Source organism: Crotalus tigris, unplaced genomic scaffold, assembly GCF_016545835.1.
Source record: "Crotalus tigris isolate CLP2741 ecotype Arizona unplaced genomic scaffold, ASM1654583v1 scf7180000024415.1033897, whole genome shotgun sequence".
NCBI classification, from domain to species: Eukaryota; Metazoa; Chordata; class Lepidosauria; order Squamata; family Viperidae; genus Crotalus; species Crotalus tigris.
This window is the reverse complement of record NW_024100581.1, coordinates 448241-475529: the sequence shown is the minus strand read 5'-3', so window position 1 is coordinate 475529 and position 27289 is coordinate 448241. Positions and strand designations below refer to the sequence as shown.

At 37.4% G+C, this 27289-nt stretch overlaps 1 protein-coding gene across 6 annotated transcripts in view; it reads left to right on the top strand.

Moving 5' to 3' along the window:
* Positions 1–27289, top strand: part of ANOS1 (anosmin 1) — a 395256-nt gene that overhangs the window by 309100 nt on the left and 58867 nt on the right. For 5 of the 6 annotated variants that reach the window (XM_039329753.1, XM_039329749.1, XM_039329748.1 and 2 more), the window contains 2 exons: positions 7107–7169; positions 24806–25028. In XM_039329753.1, the coding sequence (XP_039185687.1) occupies positions 7107–7169; positions 24806–25028 (286 nt within the window). The remainder of the gene's footprint in view (positions 1–7106; positions 7170–24805; positions 25029–27289) is intronic. The other variant, XM_039329750.1, reaches the window with a different exon arrangement.

Sequence of the window (27289 nt, the reverse complement as noted above, 5' to 3'; positions counted from 1 at the left end):
GAATGAATAGAAGGCCTTTATGGCCTCTACCTTGGTCATGAGGGAATGCCCACTGGAGTCTGGTTTGCCCCCGATCCGTGCCTGTCACAGCAGGATGAAGAGAGAGCCTTGTTCTTGTCAGAGATGCCTGAAACCTCTATGACTGAGGGCACTGTGCGGCTCTCAAAATGGCGGCCGCGCCAAAATTAGCGGCTGCTTCTATTTTGGCCGGGCCTTCCCAGCCTTGTTCATTGTGTCTTTAATTTCCACCCTCTAGAGCCAAAAATGAGGCACTTGCAGTTTTATCTTGTTGCACAGCCTCTGCTGTGATCCGGATCATCAAGGAAGTTGACGGGAGCCTCACGATGACGGCGCACTTCGGTGAGGCTGTCCGGCTTCTGAGAGCTCCATGGGGGGTCACCCAGCTGAGGCTAACACCCCGCGCCTGCTGGAAAGCTCTGTGAGCCGATTGGAGGGCTCAATGGATCCGAAAATTTAAACGGCTTGGATTGAACCCTCCCCCCCACCCACCATGAAAGCTGGAATGCCCACTAGTGGGCGGTAGGGACCAGGTTGACTACCACTGCCTTAGTCTTTTCTCTATTTATTTTCAAACCTGCCACTTCTCCAAACTTTTCTATTTTCTCCAACAATTTGGTAGCTGTTTCTAGTGGCTCCTCCAAAATGAAGACCAAGTCATCTGCAAAAGCTTGTAATTTATATTTTTTCTCTTTTATATCCAGTCCTTTAATTTCTATGTCTTGCCTAATATTTCTGGCCAATACTTCCAATATTAGTATAAATAGCAGTGGGGATAGTTGACATCCCTGTCTTGTACCTTTTTTTGATGTCAAAGCTTTCTGTGTAATCTCCATTTAGCATTATTCTAGTCATTTGTTTGTGGTAAATTGCTTAGATTGCATTTATAAAGTTTTTTCCAAAGTCCATTTCCATCAACTGCTGGAACATAAATTGCCAATTTAAATTATCAAATGCTTTTTGCGCATCACGAAATATTAATGCCCTCTGTTTCCCTGGGTGATTTTCATAGTATTCCAGAACATCCAAAATAATCCTTAAATTATTTTTTATCTGTCTTTTAGGTAGAAAGCCATTTTGGTCTGTATATATAAATTCAGTCAGGAATTTCTTAATTCTTTCTGCCATTATCAAGGAAAAAATTTTGTAATCCACATTTAGTAACGATATTGGTTTATACTTTTTTATTTGTGTGGGGTCAGTGTCTTCTTTGGGTATCAGAGCAATATTAGCTTCAGTCCACAAGTTTGGTATTTTAGTCTCCAAAAAGATTCCATTACACAATTCTTTCAACATCAGACTTAATATATCTTGTAGTGCTACATAGAATTCTGTAGGAAGACTGTCTGGGCCCAGAGCCTTGTCTTTTTTTTTTTTTTTGTCTTTTTATAGCTTCTGTAATTTCCATCATTGATATTTTCCCATTTAGCATATTTCGGATATTCTCTGGGATTTTTGGCAAGTCTGTTTCTTTTAGATACAACTGTATTTCCTCTTTGGAAACTACCTCTGCCTTGTACAGTGTCTCATAGTAATCTTTAATGATTTTTTTCATTGCATCATTGTGGAACTGTAGTTCTCCTTTTGAATCTTGTAGCTTATTTGTCATTCTTTTTTCTTTTTCTTTCTTCAATCTATATGCTAGCCATCTCCCTGGCTTGTTAGCATTTTCAAAAAAATTCTGTTTAGTCCGTTTAATCTGTTGTGCCATTATATCCATCTCAGCCAGGTTTAGTTTATGTTTTATTATTTCCATTTGTTTCTTAAGGACTTTCTTTTGTGGGTCTATTTGTAACTCTAGTTCCAGTTTTTTAAGTTCTTCTCTCAGCTTTAACTGTAGTTGTTTCTTTTCTTCATTCTTTTTAGTAGTATAGGTTATAGCCAACCCTCTAAAATATGCTTTAGCTGTGTCCCATACATTTTGAAGAGCTGTTTCATCTTTCCTATTTATTTTTTTTAAAAAATTCCATTTCCTTTGTTGCTAGTTATAAGAATTCTTTTTCTTTCAATATAGTTTATTCAGAGACCATTTTAGTTTTTTCTTGGTTCCTTTCCAAGTCATTTTTATTGGGTTGTGATCTGCCCAAACATTAGTTTCTATCTCTACCTCTTGTATTATCATTTTCAAGTCAAAAATGTCCATAGCATATCAATTCTAGATCATGATTTATGTCTATTTGAATAGAATGTATGTTGTGATTTTTCTGGGTTTCTCTCTCTCCATATCTTGAATACCCAATTCTTCTTTCATTTTTAAAAATGCTTTAGGTAAAATATTTCCTCCTTTTCTCCCTTGTTTATGGTTTTTATAGTCCAGAGTTGCGTCTACTATTGCATTAAAGTCTCCCAGTATGCCAAGATTTTGGTAGTTTAAGTCCACTATTTTCTTGTGTAATTGTTGATATAATTGTTCTTGCTTATCGTTAGGTGCATCTATTGCTACCATCAATATCCACCATAATTTCCACCATTAATATTCTCCCCTCTTCGTCTGCATAAATTTGTTTGGGATTCATCTTTTCTTTTATATAAAGGGCTATTCTTTTCTTTTTGGATGCAAGCGTAAAATAAAGTTTGCCCATTTTCAGTTCTAAAATTTTGAAATGTTGTCTCTTAATATGTGTCTCTTGGAAGCAAATTATGTCCATTTTTAATTTTTGTAGTCTAGTAAAAAAATTTCTCCTTTTTGAGGGAGAATTCAGTCCATTTATATTTATTGATAAAATTCCAATCTCCTCCATCTCTTTCAGTTATATCTAGGTCTCAATTTTCTAGTTGATCTTATCTGTCTCTGGTCTCTTGGTCTTGCTCCTTCTGAATATGTATTTTTAACTTCTTCCTCCTCTAGTTGTTTAGCCACTCCTTCACCACCCATTTCCTCTTGCTTCTTGGGTTCAGGATCACCTTTTTCCAAAAACACTCTGTGATTGTCAAAAAATTCCAGTGCTTTAAGCAGTGTATCCAATCTATATCTTTTTGAATCCCAGTAGATTAAGATCCCTTCTGGGATCAACCATCTAAAATTCACTCCTTTTTCAAGCAATTTCCTGGTTAAAAACTGGTAATCTCTTTGAGCCTCTTTTATCTTTCTAGGAATTTGTTTAAGCACTACTACTTCTTTTTCTTTTTAACAGTTGATCTATTACTTTTCTCAAAATCTCATCTCATACAGATCTTTTAAGAAATCTGACGTGAACTTCCATGGGCACTTTATTTCTCCTGGCATAGTTTGAATTAACTCTTTAGATCTGGTCTAGTTCTCCTTCCATTTGGATCTTCCCCATTCCTAGGAAATCTGCGAGTAGCTCAATTATCAGGCTTAAGAGGTTCTCTTCCTTGTCTTCTATTATGTTTTGAAATCTTAGAAAATATGAGGCCCTTTCCATCTCTATCACCGCCAATGTGTCTTCCAATTCCCCATTTATTTGGGCCAAGTTTTCATTCTTATCTTTTAAGGATTCTAAATTCTGGTCAACTTCCACTGATTTGTTTTCTATTTTGTTGATTATCTGTAATCGTCTGTTTAAAATTTTCAATTTGAGAATCTATGTTGATAATTTTTTGGTTCATGTTATCAAGATCATTTTTCAAGTCTTCATACTTTTTTTTATCAAGGATGCCATGTGGGCTACAATTGCCTGCAATATTGCCTGGGTGTCTTTTTGTTGAACATCCATTTTTTCTTGCTGCAGCACTGTCATGATTGATTTTTGATAAACTGGGCTTGCAGAAGTCAAAGCAGAGGCAGAAGATCCCTTTCTCCCAAGTTTAGACAGGTTTGAAACGCTATCTTTGGCTTTATATCTTATATTGTAATTCACCAGGTAGCCAAATGGCCAATTATAATCCAGTAGGGTCCTATTGCTAGGAGGGGAAATCCATGAAAATAGTTAAAAAGAAAAAGGTAAAAAATGGCAACAAGAAAAAAGGAAGGAGATAATAATAAAAAGAGGAGAGGGAAAAATACTCTCAAAATAAAAAGGATAAAAAGGAGAAAGAAAAAAGCAAAAATATCAAAATTATAATCCACCAAATTCTATTCAGAAAGATTTCTTAGTTTCCAATTCTTCTAAGAGAGCTTATTATAGTTCCAAAGCACAATAATTATAATCAAGGAGGCAGATGGCTTCAAGTACCATTTATTTATAAATATAGTCTGTCTTGTGGAGCCAAATAAACCAAAGGAAAGTCTTTTTTTCAACAAGCTTCAAGGTCTTAGATAAAGAATGTCTGGGCATACAGTCAAGCTTCTGATCTGAATAAACTCCAGACAAGAGAAAGTGAAAATAGTTCTCAATGTAACCACCAGGGAACACAAAGTATCAGTTCCCAGCACATTTGATAGATAAAAAAAGAAAGAAAAAAGTAATCAAGAGAGGGAAAAAAGTTTATAGAATTTTAAAAATAGCAGGTAAAATTGCAGTGGGTTTTCAACACAGAACAAAGAAAAAAAAGCGTCTATAAAAAGAACAGTAGCTTCCCAAATTTCTTTTGAGCCTCAGACAGCTTTGCTATGTACGAAGTTTTTTAAATTGCAAAATGGCTTAAACTGCCACTTGTATTCAGGAGGGGGGGAGAAAAAACTCCACCCCTCCCTAGAAGTAAGAGGCTTTGCTCTCAGGCTGTAGAAGAGCTGTTTGCCAGAAATCCACCTCTACTGGGAAAGAAGACAGTATTGTCACCCAACTCAGCTGTTTGCTGTCATTCTGTGCTGCTTCTCTGTCTCCGACGATCAGGTGTTAATGGCGGATTGCATGAATGCAAGCCACCTTTCTTCCGCCGATTCCAGGTACTCCTTTGGCTCCAACAAGCCAGCTACCACTGACCCATGGTCCCCAAAGTTTCACCCCTTGGTGGCCACCTCTCTGGGGTGGCTTTCAGTCTGAACGGACCCACTGGCAGATGAAAATCAGACCTGGGGAAAGGAGAGTCTCTCCCCCAGATCTATCTTCAGCGACATCACCGGAAACACTCCCCGGTTTCTGTGAGTTTCTTTGAGGTGTAGGTGCAAGGTTGCAATTGGCCTTCCTGGTTTTTCTGGAGTAGTACTGCGCCCACTGGTATGTCGCTCGCATCTGCTTGGATGACAAATGTTTTTTCTGGATCTGGGTGTTTTAGCACTGGCTCAGTGGAAAAAAGTCTTTTCAATTTCTAAAATGCTGCTTGGCATTCCATAGTCCATTTTAGCGGCTGTCTAGGTTTCAGTTCCCCTCCCTCCCTTGTTTTTTAGTAAGTTAGTAATGGGGAATGCAATCTGAGCAAAGGAGGGGATGAATTTCCAATAGAAGTTTGCAAAGCCCAGAAAATTTTGCAGCTTTTTCTGGTATGTGGTGGGGCCCACTCCAAAACTGCTTGTACCTTTTCTGGGTCCATTTCTACCCTTTCATGAGAAATCCAGTAGCCCAAATAGTCATTTTTTTTTCTTTGTGGAATTCACATTTCAAAAGATTCGCATACAGTTTGGCTGTGCGAAGCTTATTTAGGACTGCTCTGACTAACTTCACATGCTCGGCTTTCATTTCGGTGTAAATTAATATGTCATTCAGGTACACCAAAAACCCCTTGTACAAATGCTCATGGAGAACCTTTAGCTGCATAAATATTGTGGGTACTCCCTGTAGTCCAAACGGAAGTACTTTGAATTGGAAGCACCCCAGGGGGCAGTTGAAAGCAGTTTTCCACTCATCCCCCTCCTTGATTCTAACCTGGTAATATGTTTCCTGCAGATCTAACTTGGAGAATATCTTCCCCTTTGAGAGGTGGGCTAGCATGTCTTTCATGAGCAGCAAGGGGTAGACATTGTCCATACACACGGTGTTCAAACACCTATAATCCACGCAAAGACAAAGAGACCCATCTTTTTTTCCCAAAATAGCACCGGAGTGGCCATTTTCGGTCTGGCCAGTTGAATGAAATGGCGTGTCAAATTCTTATCTATGATTTAGCGCAGTTCTTCTAACTCTCGGGGTCATCAAATAGAGCTTGGGTTTTGGCAACTGAGCTTTGGGATTAATCTCAATAGCACAGTCTGTGGGACAGTGGAGGGGGGCAATCCCAGGGTATGCCTTCTAATTCCCGATCATTGAGTAATGCCACCACTTCATGCTCAAGCTTCACTTTGGGGCTGTGGTGACTATCGGGTGAGTGGGGTTTCCCTTTTGGAAATCTCAAGTCCCCTGTTCTCCAGTTCACCTGCGGGTTCCATTTTTTTAACCAGGGCAGTCCTAGAGTTAGGAGCCATTCCATACCAGGGATCACTATAAAAGTCAAAGTCTCAGTGTGATCCCCCATAATTCCATGGGCATCATGGTGAGGGTGGCTGGGACACCCCCTGCAATAGACCCGTCTAATTGACCAAACAAAATTGTCTTCTTTAGTCTCCTTACAGGAATCCCCAGATTCCCCACCAGGGTTGGGCTTATTAAACATCTGGTGCAGCCTGAGTCTAGTAATGCCTTGAGGGCCACCTTCTTCTCCATACCTGGGATTAGCAGTTCTATGGGCCTGGTAATTGGTGTGATGGGTCCACTTACCAAGAACTCACTTGTATATTTTTTATGCATGCTATAAGGAGAAGTTGACTGAAGGGAGATAAGGCAGATGGCTGGAGGCACATTCCTTTCACCACCCTCCAAGATACTCCAAAGAGGATAGAACAAAACAAAGGAAGTACATTGCATAAGACCCCTAGGTCCCCCCCAATAGAATAGCAGAACCCAAAAATGAGAGCATAAGAAAGAAATACATTGAGGGTTTGACACATTTACTGGCATCCTAGAAAAAGAGGCTTTACTAAAATTTTTGATATTGTAAGTCATTGATGAGATGTTGATGATCATATTTATGGAGCATGAGGAAAAGAAATAAATACTACTATAAATAAGAAATATCAAATATGCTAATTTAATTGCAGTTTTCCATGCTGAAGCCAATTAACTGTGCTGTTGTTCTTTCAGAATATATTATATGTTCACTTTTCTTCACTGATACAGTTTTTGTTTTTTTCAATATGTTTTAAATTCCTATCTTGATTAAGGAACTAGATATCTTATTTACTTCCTGACATGTTTTCAAATTATTCTTTTCAGTGTTTGGAACCTTGCAAAGAGTTCTGGGATCTGAAGAAAAACCATTGCCAAAATTTTTGTGAGGTATGTTAGGTGTGAAAAAACTTTAGAAGTCACTTGTGTATTTTTTATGCATGCTTTAAGAAGAAGTTGACTGAAGGCCATTTAGTCTGCACAAATTATAAGAGCCTTGTCAGAACCTTTGCTCAAAAGAGCCAGTTGTAAGTTTAGGCAGCAATCCACATTTATATGTACAATTCCTCAGATTTGCTGTTGACTTATAGCAAGTCATGATTCATAGTTTGGGAATCCTAACTTAAAATAGTAAATGAATTCATGTTAACTTTCTGTGACTAAATAATAAATAATTTTAACAATTTTTAACAGCTAGATCCATGAGTTCAACCATTTCTCAAACTTGTTCTGAGTGTTATTACCCATTTAGCCTATAAAAGCCCATGATGGGCTTACCCTCAAAAAGCTGAAACAAGTGTTGACATCTCACAAGCAGAAGAAGTGTTGACAGCATTTTTGCTTCTCCTGTGTATGCTTAATCCATTTTAGAAATATTTCATTCCTCTACCTAGTCTCCTGTAGGGCCCTGGGTGGGTCATGATCTATGCCAGTGGTTCTCAACCTGTGGATTGCGACCCCATTTGGGGTCGAACGACCATTTCATGGGGGTTGCCAAACAACGCAGTCTGCCATTTTTTCCCCTTTTCCTTAGCTGTGCTACTCGCTTTTATTCTACTGGCTTTTGAAAGCCAATAGAATAGACTCTCTTGAATAGAATCTAATTCTATTGGCTTTCAAAAGCCAATAGGAATTGTCCAGGCTGTCTCTGCCCTGCTGAGCCCGCCAAAAGTCCCATTCTGCAAACGGTGCTGCAAATTGTCTGCAGCGAAGGCGAGCTGTCTGGAAGTTTCCACCCCTCCCTGCTGAGCAACTACTAAAAATGTAAGTAAAAGAGGGCCAGGGGTGGAAGGTGGGAGGCCGGCGGGTGCAGGGAGGGTTGCTGGTGCGCGTGGGGCCCGGCGGGTGCCTTACCTTCCTTGGTCTGGGCCAGCTGGTGGCCCAGCCAGTGGTCGCCCTGCGCCGTCGCTGTCCCTTGCCAGCTACGCCTTGGCTGGCGCAGGGGGCAGCACCACGCATGCGCGGCGCTCCCAGGCAGGAAAAGTCCTCAACTTACGACTGGTTGGGTAGTCCTCAACTTATGACTGGTTGGGTAGTCCTCGACTTACGACTGGTTGGGGGTCACAGCATTAAAAAGGTTAAGAACCACTGATCTATGCTTTGAAAACTGCTTCTAATTTTTCAAGACAATTTTGAAGTTTGCTTCCATTTTTATGTGCTTAGTTATTCCATCTACATTTGTAAGATCTATAAATTTATAAATATTCATTTTTCTTTCATTCAAGTTATTAATAATGGCTTGAGTATTAGATGCCCCTCCATGCCTATGTCTAGTTTGATGAGCATCAATGAGAGTTGAGTATCAGTTTTGATCCAGTTATAAATTCCTCTAATTGTCATATTTTCTATATCACACTTCACTATTTTGTAATTATAATAACATGCAGAATAACCAGTGAAGCCTCTGGACTGAAGTTCCTCCTGATTTTAAGTGGTTCCCTTTGTACTAGTATTTGGAAGAGTTCTAAAGACCTGGCTTTTTGCCCAGACCTTTGAGAAGGATGATTTTTTCTCGCTTTCTGTTCTCCTCTGGGTTTGTTTTCTTTACCATCATTCTTCTTCTGACTTGTTCTTTTTTCTATGTTTTTTGTATTGCTTTTGGTTTTTATATGCTTTAAGTATGTAAAATACCAGTATCATTGGGAGCCAGGCAGCATATAAACGTAATAATTTTATTTTAATAAGTAGAATGTTACTGGTTATTTTATTAACACTTTCCTAAAATGAAGATATAGTACAACAATAGCATTGCCACAATCTTTTTGAGGAAATCAAGATCAGCACTGATTAATCCATGTTGAGTTTTACATTTGACATACTGTTCTCAGTTGCTACACACTGATTCTGTTCTGGAACTTTCTTGGTCACTGTATCAAGCTGATTGATCTACTATTCCCTGGATTTTTTCCCCCCATACTTTGTGAAAAGATAATGAAAATATTTGCTCTCATTCAGTTATTTGCCCACATCTCAGTAGTTGCTTAATTATAACAAAGATTTTAGCCAGATGACTATATCAGTCAGAATAGAGCTAGAAGGGATCTTGGAGGTCTTTTAGTCCAACCTCCTTGTTTAAGCAGATATATCATTTCAGAAAAGTGACTGTCCAGTCTCTTCTTAAAAACCTCCACTGATAAAGCACCCACGACTTCTGACAGCAAGTTGTTCCAAGGATTAAATGTCCTCACTGTTAGGGAGTTTCTTCTTAATTCCAGATTGCTTCTCTCCTTGATTAGTTTCCATCCAATTTTTCTTGTCCTGCCCTCTGGTGCTTTGGAAAATAAGTTGACCCCCTCCTCTTTGTGGCAACCTCTCAAATAATGGAATACTGCTATCATGTCCACCCTAGTCCTTCTTTTCTCTGGACTAGCCATACCCAATTCCTGCAACTTTTCTTCATATATCTTTAAGGAAAGAGTCACAGATCTGTATCTATGTGGATTTCAGTTCTGAAAGTTTAAGATATTGGTCTTCTGAGGAAGTCAAAGAAATCTGACAGATTTAAAATATTAGCTGTTATTATTTAAATAACAGCTTTATATTTAAATTTATTATTTAAATGATTTGGAGATTGCCCACTTGCATTCTCAACAGAGGAAGCATGGTTACATCATGAGGAGTAAAGCTGATATTAAACTAAGACAAAACAGTAGGAGGAGAGGTGGAGAGGGAAAGATAAGTCATAGGAAAAGAAACATGACTGGAGAAGGGAAAAAGAGAAGAAAAATTGGAGCAATTAAGAGGAAAACACCAACAAGGGCAGTGGCCTACAGTGAATCTTTCCTGCTGAGAGAGGCCCAGCTGCAGCTGTATGTTGCCTCCCTGGAGCAAAAATTAAAGATGTGGCTAAGAACCTAACCAAAATAATAAAACCCACAGATTACTACCCTTTTCTACTACTACATGTAGGGACAAATGACATGAAAATGGACCTGAAAACAATATTGAATTATTATGAACAGCTAGGCAAGAAGGTCAAGGTGTTAGGTGCAAGACTAGTTTTTTCTTCTATACTGCCAACAAAAGATCAACACCCGGTAAGAGAACAAAGGATTCAAGAAGTGAACCACTGGCTAAAGGGTTGGTGTCATCAAAAAAACTTTGGATTCCTGGACCATGGTCTGCACTACCTCCATGATGGATTCTTTTGCAAGGGACTGGCTTCACCTCACAAAAATCTGGAAGAATGTTTTTGGAAAATACCTGGCTCAACTTATCAGGAGGGCTTTAAACTAAAACTGAGGAGGGGAGGTGACCAATCTTTAGGATCTCCAGGACCTAATTACAAGCAAAAGCCCCTAGAAAACAAATCAAATAATGAGGTAAGGAGGAATGGGAAGGAAGACAAACACAAACACCAAATAGGAGACATAGAAAGCATACCCAGAGTCAGACATAAAGATCTAAAATGACTATATACAAGTGCAAAAAGTTTGGGGAACAAACAGGGTGAACTAGAATTATTAATACATGAAGGTAGATATGATATAATTGGAATTACTGAAACTTTGAGGGATGAAACCCATGAGTGGAACATACTGATAAAGGGATACAAACTGATAAAAAAAATAGACCCCATAAAAGAGGAGGTGGAGCTGCATTATATGTAAAAGACCACTATATTGCTACAGAAATGCACGAGACCAAAGACAAAAACCTCCTAGAATGCATATGGGTCAATATAAAAGAAAAAAAGAATGACATTGCCACAGGCCACAGAACCAAGCAGAAAAAATAGATGTACTTTTTGCTAACCAGTTAACAAATATATGTAGCAAACATGCTACAATAGTAATGGGAGGCTTCAATTACCCTGACATCAACTGGAAAACTAATTCTGAACCAAATGAGAAATTGAATAGATTCTTGACCAACCTAGCTGACAACTTTGTTGTCCAAAAGAATGAGAGGGACAGCCATACTGGACTTAATTCTCCAAAACAGAGAAGTGATAGAGGGAGTTGAAACTGCAGGAACCTTGGGTGAGAGTGACCATGTCATACTGGAATTCAATATAATGCAAATAAAAGAAATAGAACATAATGATACCAGAGATTTTAAAAGAGCTGATTTTAACAAACTTAACAAACTTCTGAGGGAACTTGGGAAAGATTCCTTGGATGAAAATCCTGAAGGGGAAAACAATTCAAGAAGCTTGGGAAACTCTGAAAAATATGATCATAAAAGCCCAGTCCAGCACAATACCATTGAAAAAGAACAACAAGAAATCTAACAAGAAACCAGTGTGACTGTACAAAGCTCTCTCTGATAAACTCAAAGACAAAAAGGACAAATACAAAAAATGGAAAGAAGATACCTAACTAAGGCCAAATATCATCAGATAGCCAGAATCTGCAAAGAAGAAGTCAGGAAAGCAAAGGCTCAGAATGAATAAACACTTGCAACAAAAGTCAAAGATAATAATAAAAAATGATTGTTTCAACACATAAATAACAAGAAAAAAATCAAGGAAACAGTCAGTCCACTAAAGAGAGAAGAGGGCAAGGAAGTAACAAGCAGAAGAGAGAAAACAGAGCTGCTTAACTCATTCTTTGCATCGGTCTTCACGCTAAAAGGAATTATAGCCTAATCTACCAAAACATAACTGAAAAAGGCAGACTAGAAATAAAAGTTAAAATAAACAAAAAAATGGTAAGAGAACATCTGTCTGATCTTGATGAACATAAATCACTGGGACCTGATAGATCACATCCCAGAGTTTTGAAAGAGCTGTCAGATGTCATCTCAGAACTATTGTACCATATCTTTCAAAAATCCTGGAGCACCAGGGGACTACCAGAGGGTTGGAAAAGAGCTGATGTGATTCCCATTTTAAAAAAGGAAGAAAAAACAGATTCAGGAAACTACAGACCATTCAGCCTAACATCAATACCAGGGAAGATACTGGAAAAGATAATCAAAAAACAAATCTGCGAACATCTAGAAACAAAGGAAGTTATAAATAGAAGCCAGCACAGGTTTGTTAAAAGCAGATCATGCCAAACCCATCTTATCTCATTCTTTGACCAAGTAACTAAATTAGTAGACCAGCGAAATGCTGTGGACATAGTATACTTAGACTTCAGCAAGGCATTTGACAAAGTAGACTACAACCTACTTCTTGGATAGACAGCATCACCATTAGACAGATTTTTAACTGGATGACAAACCATACTCAATGAGTGGTCCTTAATGGTACTATGACTACATGGAGGGAAGTAAGCAGTGGGGTGCCATAAGGTTCTGTCCTAGGCCCAGGACTCTTCAACATCTTCATAAATGACTTAGAAGAGGGAATCGAAGGGGAACTTATCAAATTTGTAGATGATACTAAGCTGGCAGGAATAGCCAACACCCTAGATGATAGGCTCAAGATCCAGAGGCATCTTGACAGACATAAACAATGGGCCCTATCTAACAAAATGAAATTCAGTGTAGAGAAAAATAAAGTCTTACACTTAAGCAAGAAAAAACAAAAGTACAAATATAGATTGGGTAAAACCAGGCTTAATAGCAGTAATTGTGAGAGGGATCTTGGAATCTTAGTGGACAATCAATTAAATGTGAGCCAACAGTGTGGGCAGCAGCCAAAAAAGCCAATGCAATCCTAAGTTGCATTAACAGAGAGATTCAATCAATATCACAACAGGTACTAATATCACTCTATAAAGCCTTAGTAAGACCACACTTAGAATACTGCAACCAATTTTGGTCTCTGCACTATAAAAAAGATGTTGCGACTCTAGAAAATGTGCAGAGAAGAGCAACAAAGTTGATTAGGGGACTGGAGGCTAAAAGATATGAAGAACATTTGTAGGAACTGGGCATGGCTAGTCTAGTGAAGAGAAGGACCTAGGGAGACATGATAGCAGTCTTCCAATATTTGAGGGGCTGTCACATAAAGGAGGGGATAACCTATTTTCCAAAGCACCTCAAGGCCAGACAAGGAATAATGGATGGAAACTGATCAAGGAGAGATTCAATCTAGAAATAAGGAGAAATTTTCTGACAGTGAGAACAATCAGCTAATGGAACAGTTTGCCTTCGGATGTTTTGGGAGTTTCATCACTGGAAGCTTTCAAGAAAAGACTGGACTGCCATCTGTCAGAAATGGTGTAGGATCTCCTGCTTTGGCAGGGGAGTTGGACTAGATGGACTAGATCATCCACTAGATTCCAAGGAGTCCTCTCATAGTTACTGTTTTTGAGCCAGTATTTGTACCTTTGGCTTTTCCTGCTTATGTGTAAAATCTTGCTTTTCTCCACATTAAATATCATGTTGTTGGATATGGCCCATTGTTCAAGTCTGTCAAGATCTTTTGGGATCCTGAGCTTGTCTTCTGGGGTGTTGGCTAGACCTGCCAGCTTACTGTCATCTGCAAATTTGATGTTCTCCCTCTATTCCCTCATCTAAGTCATTTATGAAGATATTGTAGAGTATTGGGCCTAAGATGGAATTTTGTGGTACCCCACTGCTTCCTTCCTTCCATGTAGATGTAGTACTCTTAAGGATGACTCGTTGAGTACAGTTTGTCAGCCAGTTACAAATCCATCTGGTGGTGATGCTGTCTATCCCACATTTTTCTAGTTTACTAAGAAGTAGGTTTTGATCTACTTTGCTAAATGCCTTGCTGAAGTCTAAGTATATTATGTCTACAGCCTTTCACTGGTCTACTAATTTAGTCACTTTGTCAAAGAATGAAATAAGATTGATTTAGCATGATCCCTTTTTAACAAAACCATGCTGGCTTTTAGTTAAAACTTTGTTTTTAGATGTTCGCGAATCTGTTTTTTTATTATCTTTTCCAGTATCTTCCTAGGTAAGATATTAGGCTGATTGATCTATAGTTTCCTGGGTCTGTTTTATCCCTTTTTAGAAGATAGGAACCGCATCAGCTCTTTTCCAATCCTCAGGTAATTCCCTGGTGTTCCAGGATTTTGAAAGACATGGTACAATAGTTCTGAGGTAACATCTGCCCGCTCCTTCATTACTCTAGGCTGTAATCCACCAGGTACTGGTGATTTGTATTTGTCAAGATCAGATAGGTGTTCTCTAACTATTTTCTTGCTTATTTTAATTTTCATTTCCAGTCTGTCTTTAGTTACGTTTTTGGTAGTTTGGGCTATAGTTTCTTTATGTTTGAAGACTGATGCATAATTTCCTTAGCTACCGTGTTTCCCTGAAATTAAGACCCGGTCTTAATTTTTTTTTGCCTCCAAAAGAGGCACTAGGTCTTAATTTCAGAGAATTTAGGACCACCACAGCCAGGCCTCTCACATCCCAACACCTGTTGTGCCGCTACTTGACTTCTTCTATGGCCACTTGCGCCACTTGTGACCAGATGCTATGTGGTGCATTGTGTCGTTGCCACTCTTCCCGGCAGGACGCCATGTGGCTCTTAGAGCCGTTTCCACAGCTGAAACAGCCCAAAGCGCCACATGGCCTCCTGCTGCAAGCAATAGAAGAGACCTGTGGCACATGAGCAACAGAAGCGGCCTGAAGTGCGCAAGCAACAGAAGAGGCCTGAAGCGCTGCACAAGCAGCGAAATTGGCCCGAAGCGCTATGCAAGCAGCAAAAGTGGCCCAAAGCACTGCGCAAGCAGCAAAAGTGGCCCGAAGCGCTGCACAAACAGTAGACGTGGCTCGAAGGGCTGCGCAAGCAGCGAAAGTGGTGCCATGTAGTGGCCTGCCGGCAGGAGCAGCAAAAATGCAATGTGCCACATGGCTACTAGCCACAAGTGGTAGCAAGCAGCTGCAGAAGAAATCACGTAGTGGTGTGACAGGTGTTGGGGTGTGAGACGCCTGGCTGTGGTGGCCCTACCAGTAAGGTAAGCAGGTTTGGGGTGCATGGGGCAGCTTCACCCCCCTACCCCCATCCTTGATTTTTAGTTTTGGAGTAGGGCTTATATTAGGCCCACCCCCAAAAATCAAGCTAGGGCTTATTATTGGGCTGGGTTTAACTTTTGGGAAAATACGGGGTATGTGTCCCTCTTTCCATTTTTTTGTACTTGTCCTTTTTGTTTTTCAGTTTATCAGAGAGATCTTTGCGCAGCCATGCTGGTTTCTTCTTGGATTTCTTGTTTTTCTTTTCCAGTGGTATTGTGGTGGACTGGGCTTTTATGATCATATTTTTCAGAGTTTCCCAAACTTCTTGAGTTGTTTTCCGCTTTAGTATTTTCATCCATGGAATTTTTCTTAGGGTTTCTCTGAGTTTGTTAAAATCTGCTCTTTTAAAGTTTGCATTATACTGAATTCCAATATGATATGGTCACTCTCTCCCAAAGTTCTGGCAACTTCAATTTTGTCTATCACTTCTTTTCTATTAGTAAGTATTATGTCCAGTATGGCTTTTCCTCTAGTTCCTCCCTCCTCTACTTTTTGGATGACAAATTGTTAGCTAGATTGGTTAGGAATCTGTTTGATCTCCCACTTGCTGCAGGGTTTGTCTCCCAGTTGATATCAGGGTAGTTAAAATCTTCCACTACTATTATGGAATATTTCCTACATACATTTGTTAGTTGTTTAGCAAAAGGTTTATCTATTTCTTCTGCTTGGTTGGGGGGCTGGTAGTATACACCTATAGCAATGTCATTCTTTTTTCCTTTTATATTTTTTATATAAATATGTTATTAATTTTCTAATTTTACAATCATAAGTACTTAATAAATAACTTGTTGTCCTGGGTCCATTAGTAATTCAGTGGTACATATTAACTTCTTCAATCTAGGCCAAATATTACACTATCCAATGCTTCCTCTCTTCTTCCAGTAGTATACATTTTCCCACATTAGGCAAACACAATTCTTATTGTTGTTAATACATATACAATTGAATATCAACATCTTTATTACATTTTCCTAATAATATCAATAATGTTGGTTTAAAATATCTTTTCTAACCAAAATATATCTTAATTGCATTTGCACTTAATATCCATTTGTTCAATTAATATTATATTTTTCCTGCTTTTTAAAAATTTTAATTTCCCATCAGTGTTCAAAATGTCTCTATCACTTATAAGTTCTCATAGTAAGTTATATCTGGTATATAAGCTTCCCTTATTCAAACCCTCTTAGTGTTTTCATATTTCCCTTTCTCATACCAAAATATAATATTCTAGTTACAAATCCTGTCTTTCTAGTAATAATAATAACAACAGTACTTCTATTTCTAACAATTATCTATTCTCAGCCATGTTCAAACATCTGATTAATAGTATAATATCCCAACTAATGGGTCAAAACCTCTATTTTCTTCAGTCTTACTCTAGCTTTCTTCTTTTGCCAACTAACTTTCCAAATCAATGCATTTGAATCATCAAATAATTTTTCCTCTATTTTTGTGTATATTGTTCGGAATAAGAAAGACAATTTGATTAAAGTATTTTTGAAAGGACACTCAGTCCACTGATATTAATTAAACAGCCTCCCTCCTCCAATTTCCCACAATTCTTCTAACAGCTCTATCTTCCATTCAATCAGCTCTTCTTTCTTTCTTTTAAAAAATTTTTTTATTGAAAAGTTTTATAAAAGTTACAATATACACCCCAAACTCCCCCCCTAAACCCCCGCTCTCCCTTCCCCACTTCCCAGAGCTGAGTACAGGGTAACAAATATACTAATCATACTCTAATTAACATTAACCAACTATGTAAATAACCAAGTCCATAATGCGCTTTAACTTTCCTTTAACATAAAAATAAACAAATTAAAAATAAACATAATAATATAAACAAGTTAATATCCTAATTCTTGAACAATACAATATCCAAATTCTTAAACAATACTAATACTAAAAATAATAATAAAACTAATAAAAATTCCACTATAATAAACTATTTTTTTAAAAAAAAGTTTTTATTTTTCATTTATCAATTACATAAACAAAAAAGAAAAAATTTCACATTTGACAAAATAAAATAAATACACATAGGTGTTGCTTGCCCAACCCCCCAAACTGCATCTACCCTCTCTAACACTCTCCCTTACTTCCCTCCTCTTTCTCACCTCCCCTCACCTCTCTCTCCCCTCCCCCCTCCTCTCACCATCCTACTTCCTCCCTAACCTTACTCCTCCACTCTCATCCCTCTTCGGATACAGTGCCGGGGAAATGCCCAAGCAACATCTCTCTCATAAGTTGTCCCATCTATTATCTTACTTTCATCCTATTGTCTAACCTACTTACCCACCCACCCCCAACCCCCCTCCCCCCCACTCCCCAGAACACCCACGCACCCCCAACCCCCTCTCCCCACTTCCCAGAGCTTGGCACAGGGTTTTCAAACATATTAAACAAAATCTACTTAACTTTAACTAATACAAACTGAATCTAACTAAACCTATCCAACTATACAAATAACAAAATCAATAACTTACTTTAACTCAGATACGAAACAAATTTAAACAACAAATTCAAACAAATTAAAAAAATTTAAACCAAAAATATTCATAATCAACTATAAAAATCAAATACAAAGCAAATTAAACAATTCCAAATTTAAACCAAAAATTATTCATAATCAAAACGATACTTTTAATCATATCTACTCTAATCATAATTTATCCATTAAATCCCATATTTATTCTTCATATAATTTATCCACCTTCTCCACCCCAAGATGTATATTTCTTTTAAACAATATAAACTTGGCTCTTAACTCTTTCCCCCCCAGACCCAAGTAAATTTATTAATCATAAATTTAACCTTTTCTCCTAAATCAAAACCTATCAACTTCTTATACACTTTTAATATATCATAATATATCATAATTATCTTTATACGTTTATTAAAAATTATAATAAATACTCCCAAATATTAAATCACTAAATTAAAACCTATCAAGTCTTCTCCCAAACAGAGATCATAATTTTAAACTTTTAAACTTTTTCCCCTAAATAACAAGGATTTAACAAAACTCTTTATAATCCCCCCCCCCCAAAAGCTAGCCAGCCGGCTGATATTCCAACTTTTCCTTCTATTGTCTAGCGCGTAGAAAATGGAGGAAAACCTTCCTTTATTTTACTTCTGAAAGCTGCACGAGTCATACTCAATTTCTTTAATGAATCTTCTGTTAAGGAGGACTGCTGCAAAAGTTCAACCTGCATATCTTCTTCAATCAGCTGCTCTCCCAACTTTTCTTCTGATGTCTCAGCTGTGGGTAATGAAGAGCCCGCCTTTATTTTGCTTCTGAAAGCTACACGAGTCATACTCAAGAGCCGAGGTGGCGCAGCAGTTAGAGTGCAGTACTGCAGGTCACTTTAGCTGACTGTTCAGCAGGTCAGCGGTTCAAATCTCACCGGCTCAAGGTTGACTCAGCCTTCCATCCTTCTGGGGTAGGTAAAATGAGGACCCAGATTGTTGGGGGCAATGTAAATATATATATACATTGCTTACTGGTGTACACCGCTTAGAGAGTGCTTGCACTTAAAGCGGTATATAAATCTCATAAATAAATAAATAAATAAATAAATTTCTTTAATGAATCTTCTGTCAAGAAAGATTGTTGAGAGGTTTAACCTGCATATCTTCTTCAATCTGTTTCTCTTCCAACTTTTCTTCTAATATCTCAGCTGTGGGTAATGAAGAGCCTGCCTTCAAAACAAAAGTGTAAAAATCTTTCGCTTTTAAAATTGTGTCAAATCTATAATGTATCCCTGCATAATTCACCACTATTCCAACCGGTATTTCCCATCTGAACCGGACCTGTCGCCTCTTAAGCTCATCAGCCAGAAAAACAAAATGCTTTCTTACTTTAAGAATTCTTGAAGGTAATTCTTTCAAAAGTATAACATCCTGAGCTGCAATTTGAAATCTCTGCTTATAAAAGGCTTGTAAAATTTTATTACGAAGTGATCTACTAGAAAAATAAATAACCACATCTCGTGGCAGATTCCTCTGCCTCGCAACCCTTGAATTAACCCTAAAACCTTTTTCCGTCTCTCTCAATATTTCTTCAGGCTCAGATTCCAAAATAAAAGCTATGTCCTTTATGACCACTTGTCTCAAATCCTCTTGAATGTTTTCCTGCATTCCCCTTATTCTTAAAGCAAACTCCATACTTCTGTATTGTAACATAGTAATTTCATCCTGAATTATTTCCACCTTATTTTCTGTTTTATCAACTCGATCTTCCAATTTTTCAGAACTTTCTACAGCAACATCAGTATGCTGATCCAGACGATCTATATGATCAACAAACTTCTGAAACACAGACGCTATGTTTTCTCTCAGTTTCCTAAATTTATTTCCTAAATAATTTCACCTATCTCTTTTTCAATCCGTCGTACGCTATCTTCCAAAGCGTCCTGTAAGTCTTTAGATAAAACTGCTGGTAAAGCTGAAAAAAGTGGTGGAAATTTAGACTCGACTTGCTTGGCTATCTGCATTACCGAAGAGGAGATCGAGGCTTTAGAAACAAAAGCTCCGAGATGCTTTGAAGCCAGCTTGTCACTTATATAAAAAAGAAAAAACTCTTAAAAACTTATAAAACCTTCAACAGTTAGCAGAGAGAGAGAGAGAGAGAGAGAGAGAGAGAGAGAGAGAGAGAGAGAGAGGAGACAAAAGGAGGGGGAAAAGACAAAAGCCCCCTATATTAAAAAAAAGGAAAATTCTTATATCTTGTAAAAGCTGTTACATTGTTTCAAATTGAAGTTCCGGTCCTTTCACTCTTAAAATCAACATCTCAGCACCATTTTTCACCCCTCTCAAATAAGAAGAAAGAGAAGATGAAATCTTTTCCAGAGTTAAAGTCTCAGAATAATCACCAATATAATCTCCCTGGTCAGCTCTGTCTGCTTTAAATTTTACTCACAAGTTCATTTTGAAAGCAGATGTGAAAGCAGCGTCTAGCTTTGTTCTAAAAAAAAATTAGAGCAAAGGCATCCTGGAATGTGGAGAACACCTCAGACTCCATGGGAGCTCTCACCCTCCGACCTCCAAAGAAAAAAACTTTGGGGTCTCTCAGGGAGCTCTGCCACTATCTGAGGGAAGCTCACCTCCTCCCCGTCGCCCGGGGAGAGAGATTTCAAGCCACGAGACGGCTGTTGCTCGCTGTCTCAGCTGGCTTTGACACATTCCAGGGCGGATGGCTGAAAAAAGCCACCATTGGCACTGCTGTCACCACAGGAAGCCCCACTATAATAAACTATTAATAATAATAATACTCTAAAATTTACTCATAAAGTAAACGGAACTTTTTAGTCCCATATTTATTCTGAATATAATCTATCCATCTTCTCCAAACCAAAATGTATCTTTCTTGTGAATGATCCTTCAAATAAGCAGAAATTTTAGCCATTTCTGCTAAATTTGACACTTCAAGCGTCTATTCTTCTATAGTAGGCAAACAATCCTTCTTCCAATATTGCCCTTTCAATAACCTTCAATCTGATCAGCCATTAACATATTAAATCGTATTTATAGAAATCTTTAATCTATTATCCAATGGATTCAAAATAAAGGCCTTCTCCTTCAATTTAATCTCTTCTTCCAACTCTTTACATTTTTGCGTCTGCTTACGTGTATGTCCATTATTCATATGAATCAAAATCCCTCTCATATAAGCTTTACTAGCATCCCAAACCATTGCCATCGAAGTACCTTTATGCATATTCAAAACAAAAAATTCCTTCAAATGTTCTCTACATTTCTGCGAAAGCCCCTCATATCTAAATAAATTTTCATTCAGTCTCCAAGATCTTCTATTCCCATCTTCAGCAGATAACTCCAACCATAGAGGACTATGATCCGACAATGTTCTAGGAAAACTCTTAGCATTCTTGACCCTGGAGAAAAAATCAGTAGTAATTAAAAAAAAATCAGTTCTGGAAAACGATTGATGCCTATCTGAAAAAAAAGTAAAATCTCTGTCCTCCATATTCTGTTCTCGCCAAATGTCTCTAAATTCCAAATCATCTTTCAGATCAAAAAAAGCCTTAGGTAATTTAGAATGATTGGAGATTTTGAAAGATCCCTTCTTGTCTTTACTTGAATCCAAAACACCATTCCAATCACCCATCATAATAACAGATTTATAATCAATTGAATCAGTTTATGATGTAACTACTTATAGAACTGTTTTTGTTGTTGATTAGGAGCATATAATCCAATAATAAGAAATTTCTTGCCTTGTAATACTAAATCAATAATAACATATCTTCCTTGTGTGTCAGATTCAATTAATCTAGCCGATAAATCTCTTCTTACATAAATAACTGCTCCTCCCTTTTTATCTGGGGCAGAAGCTATAAAATGTGATCCCAACTGAGAATTAATCAAGTGCTTTTGATCTTTCGCAGCAATATGAGTCTCCTGCAAGCAAACAATGTCATTCTTATGTTGTTTCAAGTAGTGAAATACTTTCTTTCTTTTCTGTGGTGAGTTCAAACCATTAACATTCCATGTCAGAAACTTTGCCATCCTTAGTGGCCTGGAGCCTCTGGGACACTGCTTGAAGATCAGCCGTTGATCTCTTCGGTCATGTCCCTCCCACAGGCTCTGTAGTAATCAGACCTTGTATTATTGATCCAGAATTAGCCTTCTGCTTCTGCTCCTTTTCTTTACATCTATACGCAGCACAAGTCATCCTGTGTTCATTTAAATCATCCTTTACCTCCAAGCTCTGTTCAGTAGGTTCAGCCTACGGTAAATCTCCTACAACCAATGACATTACGCCTTCAACTGGCTGTTTATCTTCCAGCCTTTCATCTGTTCTCTTAGGTCGTGGAGATGGTGGTGAACCTGCTTTCAGGACATAAGTATAAAACTCTTTTGCCTTTGAAATTGTATTTAGTCTATATCGTGTCCCTGCATAATTCACCACTATCAGCTCTTCTTTTTTATCCTCAAGTGTGTTCTGAGATCTTGACAGGTAAGATATCTTTTCTATTTCTGATATTATCGCTGCATCTTCTAATTCTTCATTTGTCTGAGTCTGTCTGTTAGTTCCTTTCTTTATGTCCTCCAACTTTGGATCTGCTTCCTCTGATTTTCCTTCTATTTTCTGGGTTGCTAGTTCCTTCTTTGTAGTCATTTTCTGAGTTTGTAGATTTAGATTAAATAATTGTTCTTTTATCTCCTTTTTGTTGTTTTTAGTCTCATCATGAGTTAAGGCAATTGTCTCTTATATTGATTTTAACATAGAAAGAATTTCTTTCTGAAATTCATTAACATTTTCTTGTTGGTATGTCAAGCTGAGGACTTTAGGGACAGATGTTAGGGATGTTTTTTTACCATTTGAAGCTAAGTATGGAACATCCATTTTGTTTTTGTATCTAGTCTTTATAGTCCAATCTATTTAGGGATTTAAAAGTTTCAGTCAATTGACATTTGAACTCCTAATTTATCCAGCCGGCCTATCAGTCCCCCCCACAAATATAAGTAAAGTTTGAATTTTTCAAATTTTTCTGTCCAATGAAAAACACATCCTTTCTGTCCAGAGAGAGAAGGGCAATTAAAAATTGTTCATCAATGAAAGGTTTATAGTCCAAAGTATTCCATCATCTCAATCAATAATGCATGTTTCTTCTATAAGGAAATAGCTCCATGACACAGCTCTAAAAGTCAGTTAATATTTATATTCATAGTCCAGGTAGGCCAGTTTCAAAATAGTTTATTGTCTCTGCGACATAGATAAGCAGCCCAAGAGGGTTTTCCCCCCTTTTCACAGCTGCAGTCTTCAAAAATGAAAGTTTCTGAAAATAACAAGAGTCTTAGATCTGAGTCTGGGCTTCCAGCCAAGTGTCCTTTAGGCATAATAAATTGTAGTGCTGTAGTTTGCCAGTAGATGTCATTGATGCTGTCTTCCAGCTTTTTACATCCCAACTTATACTGCAAGCTTTTTAAATCTCTTTTAAAAAATAATCTCAAAAGCACTTTTAGTCCTCAAATTTCAAAGTTATATATGTGTGTGTTGCTTCCAAATTAATCTTGTAATTTTCTCTATTTTCCCCCAAGCAATTAATTCACCCCTTTTTCTTTTCCTGAGGGAATGGGGTGGGAATTCCTTTCACTCTCTCATCGGGGAGGATTCTTTGCTTTGGGTGTTTTTTTTTCCCAAGAAAAGTCTTAAGTCATAAAGAGAAGATAAGGTCTAACCTAGTTCCATCCACGTTGCTCAAAAGTTCCTGGTTAATGCTTATTTTCTTCAGTTGTCAGCAGCTTCTGACTGGCCAAACGAATGTAGCCAGTCTTTCCCCCGCCGGTTTGGAGAGCTTCCTCAGATCAAATGGATCTTTTTCCTTTTATATTCACCCATATGGATTCTAGGAGATTTTCATCCTTGGTTTTGTGGATTTCTGAAGAGATGTAGTGATCTTTTATATATAATGCAACCTCACCACCTCTGGTGAGGTCTGTTTGTTTTGAATAGTTTGTATTGTTCCATCAGTACATTTCAGTGATAAGTTTCATCCCACCATGTTTCAGTAATGTTAACTATATCATATTTACTTTCATGTACTAGTACCTAAAGTTTACCCTGTTTGTTCCCTAAACTTTGAGCATTCATGTATAGGCATCTGAGTCCTTTATGGGTCTTGGGTATGTTTCTTATATCTCCTACTTTGTAACTGGGTTTTCCATCCTTTCCATCTCTCTCTACTTCATTGTGTTTTTCCTTTTACTCCCTACCTCCTTATATGATTGGTTATCTAATGGTTTTTGCTTGGAATTAAGATCTAAAGGTCTTAGGATGTAAACCAAACAATGTAAAGATTGGTCCCTCTCTCCCCTCAAATTTGGTTTAAAGCCCTTCTGATAAGATGAGCCAGTTGTTTTCCGAATATATTCTTTCCAGTTCTTGTGAGGTTCACTCCATCCCTTGCCAGTAGGGGTGTAGGTAATGCAGATCATGGCCGAAGTTCTGTTGATGACACTAGTGTTTAAGCCAATGATTTGTTTCTAAAATCCTTTGCTCCCTCATTGGCCTTTGTTTGGAAGTATAGATGAAAACATCACTATGGTTCCTTTAGAACCCCCAAAATGTAAATATACAGGCTGCACTTTTAAACATTCAAATTAAATGGGTTCCCTGTATCAATTTCAAGCATTGATTCTACATTTCATCTTTTCTACATAATTGTTTGGCGTAACATGTACCCTCTACTTGCTGACATGAGCCAAAATAGGGATTAAGTACTTTTGCCATTTCTTTCTTATATGTTAGCATTTTACTGGTTTTATTAAACAATGATTGCATTGAGACTCTTTTCTTTTTGAAAAAAAAATCCATATTTTAAGTCCAAATGATACATTTTCTCTCCAAATCAAGGACTTCAGTATTGCATAGTCAATTTCACCTAATGTTTCTGCTGTTTCTAGTCCTTCAGCCATATCTGTATTTGTTTCTATCATGTTAAGGACTTAATGCATTGATGCTTTAAAGTCATACATTTTCCCATCCTCTGAAGGAGGAAGTGGTCAATAAGGAAAGTAAAGAATTTCCTGGAAAGCAAACCAACATATTTCACTGTGACTTTTTTTTTTTTTTGCAGTAAAAACTTTGTACCATTATCTTATTTTTCCTTTAGCCTCTTTTCCCCAGGAAGAACCATGAATGTCTAACTAGCTGTGAGTTCCTGAAATACATCCTGTCAGTGAAGCAAGGAGATTGCCCAGCACCTGAGAAGGCCAGTGGCTTCGCAGCTGCCTGTGTTGAAAGTTGTGAGGCTGACAATGAATGCTCTGGGGTGAAAAAATGCTGTTCTAATGGATGTGGACATACATGTCAAGTGCCCAAAAATCTTTATAAAGGTAGAGTTTATTAATAGAAGTGACTAGAGAAAGAGTATATGTCTGTGTATTCATCCACAATTTAAATATACTAACATTCCCACACTGTTTTTGTGTTGCCATGACTAGGAGTTGTAATAAGATGGATGCCAAGTCAGGCCAAAGTTAGATTTTAATTGAAAAAAAATCAGGTCTGATTCTGGTTAAAAATTCAAGTGAGGTGTGTATAATAGTTTGTATTAACAATTAGCATTGTGATAAAGTTGTATAAAAGTGGGTAGAGAGAATTCATCCTGGGAAGCTTAAACATTTAATCATTTTTTAAAATATGCTTAAGGTATAGAAGTGAAGAATTACTACAGATGATGACATTACAATTGTTCATATTTTCTCAATAGGTTTCTGTAAGTTGCTATTTGATTATTAAACAAGCATGACTTATTTATATGTGCAATCAAATGTTACTCCTATATATTTTTTCTAACACTTAGGATTACAATTTTAAAAATTCTTTTTCAGCAACAAAAGTGAATATTAATTGGATCTTTGTTGTTGTTAGTTGTGAAGTCATGTCCGACTTCTTACCTAACTCTTTATTGAACCTAAATACGCAACACAGTATCCTTCCCCTCCTTTATTAATTGATTTGTGGTTGGAAAGTTTTATGTTAAATGATTAAACAGAATACTTGTACTGAGATTCTACATGGTTTGACTCATGCAAATTAATAAAATGAACAGATCATTTTGGAGACATTTCTTAATCTTTATATAGAATTGAATAGAGCTGGAAGGGATCTTGGAGGTCTTCTAGTTGAGCCCCTGCTTAAGGAGCAGAACCTATACCATTTCAGACAAGTGACTGTCTAGTCTCTTCTTAAAAATCTCCAGTGATGGAGGGCCCATGATTTCTGAAGGCAAGCTGTTCCATGGTTAATTGTCCTCACTGTTAGGAAGTTTCTCCTTAATTCCAAGTTGCTTTTCTCTTTGGTCAGTTTCCAACTATTGTTTCTTGTCCTGCCCTCTGGTTGCTGTAGCCAACTGTCTTTAATCAAGAGAGTTACTCCCTTTCTTGGCAAAGAGCTTCATTGAGTGTCTTTGCCCTGCTTTCCATTCTAGTCTCTGAATTTGAAAACTTGGAGGTCTATGCCATTATCTGACTGCTCCTGTTGTTCTTATGATGCCTGTGTTCAATCAGCCTCAGGTGATTCCTGGCTTGGTGCCTCCTGATGCTGACATTCTGTTGGTTCATCTGGAGCAGCCTCTTTGGAGACCATTTGAGTCTTAGACCATGAAACAGGATTTTGAAAAATATTATGAACAGCATTTCTTATGTCTTGAAACTAATGAATTTATACCCATATCTCTGAAGGATTAAATCCAATATGGAGGCTGAGCTTGGCATGCCAAGTATTTTTTTTTTTCAGATATTTCCCTAGAATAAGATGAAAAAATATACATTGGTCATTGAAAGTCAAATTCTTTGGGTTTCAGGAGACTGATCTGACTGGGAAATTTAAGGAGTTGAAGTCCATCCCTTCCTAAAGTTAGCAAAGTTGAGAAACCTTGCTGTATTGCATGACACCCATCTGCACACAATTACAGCCACCAGTGGTTAGTTGGTGTTGTTGGAGTTAGTTCCAATCCAATGAATCCTAATGACCATAATGCAAAGCAGATGGAAAGTTTCTTAGAACAGGCTATAGGATTATTGCATATAATAATAAAATATTTTATTGAGAAGCTGAATTATTGCTCTTAAGAAGACTAATATAAAAATACATTGATTTGCTTCCAATATTTTTTATTCTTGACAGTTTTAGAGTTCTACTTTCTTTGTTAAAGAAAATCCTACATTTATAGAAAAAACAATTAATTTAACAAAAAAAGTGTGGAGGCTGGCAAAAAATAAACCTCTGATTTATTCTGGGAATGATTTAAGTGGCACAAACAATTGTAACAAAGCACAAAGCAAAAAATAACTAGCAATTGTAGCACATCAGTAGTTTTTCAAAGAAACAGTTTTCTTAGGTTTAAGTTTAGAGAAAATATCATGTCCTAGAAGAACTATTACTTCTGGTTAAATGTTCATATATGCCACATTTAAAGTTTTACCAGTTTTTTTTTTTTTTAGAAAAAAACTAGTAAAAAATGGAAGCAATAGAAATAAACTTGAAATAGTATTACTGTTTTCACTGAGATCCCATATTTATCATAATGAATCAGTTAAGTCATATATGAACAATTAATTTCTGCATATAAGAAAGCATCACACACATTACA